The sequence below is a fragment of the Sinocyclocheilus rhinocerous genome, unplaced genomic scaffold (genome assembly GCF_001515625.1).
Source record: "Sinocyclocheilus rhinocerous isolate Xijiao unplaced genomic scaffold, SAMN03320098_v1.1 scaffold13, whole genome shotgun sequence".
NCBI lineage: Eukaryota > Metazoa > Chordata > Actinopteri > Cypriniformes > Cyprinidae > Sinocyclocheilus > Sinocyclocheilus rhinocerous.
This window is the reverse complement of record NW_015627542.1, coordinates 11016-15905: the sequence shown is the minus strand read 5'-3', so window position 1 is coordinate 15905 and position 4890 is coordinate 11016. Positions and strand designations below refer to the sequence as shown.

Here is a 4890-nt window from a genome sequence, read left to right as displayed (position 1 = left end):
CTTCCTAATATGAGGTGATATTTGACTCCTTAAAGTGATTTACAGGGGCGTTTTTTTTTTACCTTTGCTGTCAAATTCAAAAATGTATGTTTATAAGCTTTTTAAAATTTCTATTTAAAATATATATAATAATTAGTAGAATAAGACAAAGTTAGCAATCATATGAAATTAGTATTAATAAAAAATGTGAGGCTCTGATCTTTATTTTGGTGTATTGCATATTCAAATATTCATAGAGCAAAATATACTGGAGGCAACTTTTTTCAAACATGCTGACGGGGAAAGAGTTAATAAGCTCATTTGAAATTAGCTCCCAACACCGTTATATCCATAACAACAGTCCATTGGCTAATAATGGTGCTAATATGTTAGCATTGGGTCATTTAATGTGATGAATCTTGTCGGACTGACTCACCTCTGAATTTTTTCGGTGGGTTTGTAAGATCCCCAACCCCTGGTTGCACCACACATCTGTCATCCACCAACCTGAAGGGGCAAAATATGACAAAATATGAATTTATACATTAAAGGATTAGAATATACATAGATATATATTTTTTTTTAATTAGACAAGCCGCCAACATCAGATTTTTTAAAATACAATTATGGTTTGACCCTACGAGTCAGGAGTAAGGAGTTTAGAAAATGTATTCAATTATAATAAGAAATATTTTGTAAGTACCAAATCAGCATTTTACAATGACTTTTCTGAATCTGTGTCCAAATACACACATTTTTGCTCGCTTTTTCCCTTAACCAACTATAAGATATTCACGGTTTGAATACAGTATGCATTTGTTGGAAATAGTCTCAATCATTTATGTTTTCTGAGGCACCTTGTTCAGCATGGCATGTCATGGCAAGTCGTGGCATGCATATGTTATACATGCAAAATTTTCATCAGACACTGAACAAATGGAACAGATTATATAACTTGCAGACAGCCAGTATTAAAGATCAGATTTGAAACCAAATCAAATGTGCATTTAATCAGTTTCCAAGCATGGCCTCTGTTCAGTGGTGGATGTAAAGCAGCAAATTAGTCCAGCATCATTTACTGAAGTCCCGCTGTGGACACTGACTGATCTAAAAGAGTATTTCAAAAATGTTTCAGTGCTTATTAGTGCCACTGCCATGCATCAAATCAAAGAGTGGAAGCTTGTTAGATACTCAGTGGATTCACAAGACTAAAGTGAACAGAAAGAACAGCACAGAAACAAAACGAGCAACTTGAGAATTTAAAAGACAGACAGAAAAGTCCTCTGATATTGAAAGCCAAAATGTTTTATTATGAAAAAGTCTTTCAAGACAAAAGAAAAGAGACTTAGTAGGCTCAACGGAGTATATCAAAGCAAACAGAGTTTCCTCTCATGAAGGACTCAATTGAAAATGCTTGTAATCCTAAATCAACAAACTATTCAACTCTCTTTGAATGCAGAGCATATTTGCCCACTCTATGGTCAATGCAAACCCACATAGTTAAATTTAATTACACACTATGCTGTGACCACAGGCTCTCTTAACAGAGTAAGGCTATGTTGAAACCTTTCAGAACACAATTTTCCGGTAAAACTCAACTGTTTAACTCTAGGGGAGTTGGAAAATGAGCCTATTTTCAAAAATAGTGGAGTGTTCCTTTAAAGGAATAGTTGACTCAAAAATTAACATCATCCTACCCTCAGTCCATCCAAGATGTAGTTTGATTCTTCATCAGAACAGATTTGGGGAAATTTAGCATTGTATTACATGCTTGCCAGTGGATCCTCTGCAGTGAATTGGTGCCGTCACAATGAGACTCCAAACAGCTGATAAAAACATCACAATAATCCACATGATGCCAATCCATCAAAAAATGTCTTGTAAAGTGAAAAGCTGCATGTTTGTAATAAACAGAAAATCCATCATTTACATTTTTTAATTGTAAACAACTGCTTCTGACCAAAATGTGTCCAAAAATGTCCATTCCCTGTTGTCCTCTCACACGCAGCTTTTTGCTTCACAAAATATCAATCAATGGACTGGAGTCATGTGGATTACTGTAATTTTTTATCAGTTGTTTTAATTCTCATTCTGACGGCACCCATTCACTGCAGAGGATCCATTGGTCAGCGAGTGATGTAATGCTGAATTTCTCCAAAACTCATCTACATCTTCGATGGCCTAAGGGTGAGTAAATTTCCAGCAAATTTTTATGTATTTAGTTGGTAATTTTTTACTAACTTAGAAAAGTTATTTCTTCAATATTAAATCAATCAACCAGAGATTTAAGAGCCAATTTAACGGAAGTGCCTCTCTTTAAACATAAAGAGGCTTTTTGTGAAAGCCTGAACAAAGTTTAGATAAAGAAGGAAGCTGCAGTGCTCTTTGTAGGCCTGATAAACATACCAACATCCAGGCTTTCCGCACTGCTGTAGTTCAAACTAAAAATAGGCAATTACTTATCAAGGGCAGCTCATGGTTTTCTTAATGATAGCACTTGTCTCAGCTTGGCTATCTTGTGAACACAGTTGTCTGTAAATAAATACTTCAGCAATAAAATGTAGAAGTTCACACTACTGTGCTGAACTGACCGGAGGAATGTGGGTGTGCATAGTCTCTTAAAGGTCGCCTACATGCTGTTGACAGTAAAACAGAGTTGTTTTTCTTACATTTTTTTGTTTAAACTGAATTCATGAATAATTCTTTCATGATGGAAATCTAACCATTCAATGTGTTGTATGACATCAAGCTAATCTTCGTTCAATTATAGAAGACACAAAAAAGGAATGAATGGTGTAAGTTCACACTACATACACTACCACATTTAAAGGAAGTGCCACACAGCATATGACAGAAAGGCCGTTATCTGAGCAGTAGCATTACTTTTTACCTGTTACCCAAGAGTTGGGTGGCAACAGTGTTTCCCCAACCTTTTGTGTACCCCTTTGTCAACAACAAATAAGAAATGTGTTTATTTAAAATGATAAAAACATGAAATATGAAGTGAAGCACATCATTTATGTCAATGAAATGACTATATGTGGCAGCCCAGCATATTTGTAAAATATGTATCGTTACATAAGACCATAAAGTGTGGGGAAACCTGTTCAATTTAACTTTTGCAGGTTTATACGGAGTTCAGTGCTCACAAGCGTTTTGATGCAATTCAACTATCTATTATTAGTTACTATGCTTTGAGACACTGGACAGGACAAACAGGTTCAAAGAACAGAATAAATAGCACTGAAAGTTATACATTAGAATTGTGAAAAAGAAAGAAGTGTAAGGCGGGTAAAGAGTGCTGCTTCCTGAAATCTAATTCTGTCTTGTGTCTTTGCTGTTATATTCTATTGACAGCCATAATATGTTAAAGTCACAAATACTGCTTTTTGGTTTAGACTTTTTGTTTTTGTTTTTTTTTTAGGTAGACTTTTAGGTTGCATAGACTTATTTTAGGTTATCATGTGTAGGCTATGGAATTCTGAGGACGAACCATTCTACTTTTTCCTTACAGTAAAAAGTAATTTCTCTTGAATAGAGACGGAGTTGCAAAGACCTGCCTTTCAGGTCTACAACATCAAGTAACAGCAAGTTTCCCTGTGATGTGTGTTTCTCCCAAAGTATTAAAGCTAAAAAAAAATTACAATTAAAATCTTTTTGCTTAGAACAGTCTTCAAGGTCACTGAAATGAAGATTATGAAATGTAGGTATGTGGGGGCGTGTTAGAACGAGCAGTTTTAGGTAGGCGTGGTTAACTCTTAACTTTTATAAAGAATATCTCTTTGGTTTTGAGACTTTAGTCTTTGCAACTTTACAGATCTTCTTTATGCACCAAGAGCTTGTAACACTCCAAAGAGAAAGGAAAAATTGAAATCGCATCATATGACCCCTTTAAAGGGAAGTATGGAAAATGTTATGATATTTATCTAAAGTCTGTCTATCCTCCTATGAGTTGTCAGGCTTGTCTTTGTTTAATAACAAGGCCAAATAATTAACAAATTATCAGTTAAAATCCAAACAAATGTCAAAACCTTCAAAAAAAAATAAAAAATCAGCAAACCACAGAGCTACCAAACCACCACAAAAAGAGCTGCTCTACTGAACGATGACTAAGCCAAGTAAGTGCAGCAAATGGACATTTTCATAGTGACAAATAGTTTTATTGCTTTAATTGACTATGCCAGCACACTTCCTCATCTTCCTGTCTGTACAGGCATATTAAACAAAGACATTAAGTACATTAATAGGATGTGTTTTAGAAGAGGGAGTAGAAAGCAGGAAAGATGCCAACAGCCCAGTTTTACACGCTCATAAATGAGTAACAGAGTGCTTCTAGTTCTTTTTAAACTCTTTGACAGCCAGCAATCTTCAAAGACACAATGAAGTACACCAAGTTAAACATGAACCAAATGCAAGCCTGGTCGGCAGTGTTCAAACATACTAATTATAGCTCCATTACTTGATGACATGAGGTGAAGGAGTTAGACCTTGTCTAAAGCAAAATAATCGCCCCTTGCTTGCTACAAGTTAAGCACGTTATAACAAATTCCTATTCTTTCACTTAAACATTTGTATTTGATATGTAAGAAACTGGGAGCAAGCCTTCACAGCCATGAACTGAGGCCTATATAGAATGAACTGTGGGACGACCTATAATATTGTGCTTTTAAAGGGGTCATATGATGCTATTTTAAAGATCATTATTTTGTGTATTTGGTATAACCAAACTCCCTTAAAAATCATTAAAAGCTGTCACTCATCTTAGCTCATCACGATCTCACATTTATAATCAAGGAAGCTCTCTACACTGCACAATGAATCTCTTATGATTCATTGTGCAGATCTCTCTTATCTACTGAAATGGTCGCACTGTAGAGCCCTGCGATGCGTTCTCGGAGAAGTCACACACCA

The 4890-nt window shown here is 35.4% G+C and overlaps 1 protein-coding gene across 1 annotated transcript in view; it reads right to left on the bottom strand.

Moving 5' to 3' along the window:
• Positions 1-4890, bottom strand: part of LOC107730567 (inositol 1,4,5-trisphosphate receptor type 2) — a 98104-nt gene that overhangs the window by 89401 nt on the left and 3813 nt on the right. Inside the window, exon 2 of the mRNA XM_016541426.1 lies at positions 416-486. Coding sequence (XP_016396912.1) covers positions 416-486 — 71 coding nt within the window. The remainder of the gene's footprint in view (positions 1-415; positions 487-4890) is intronic.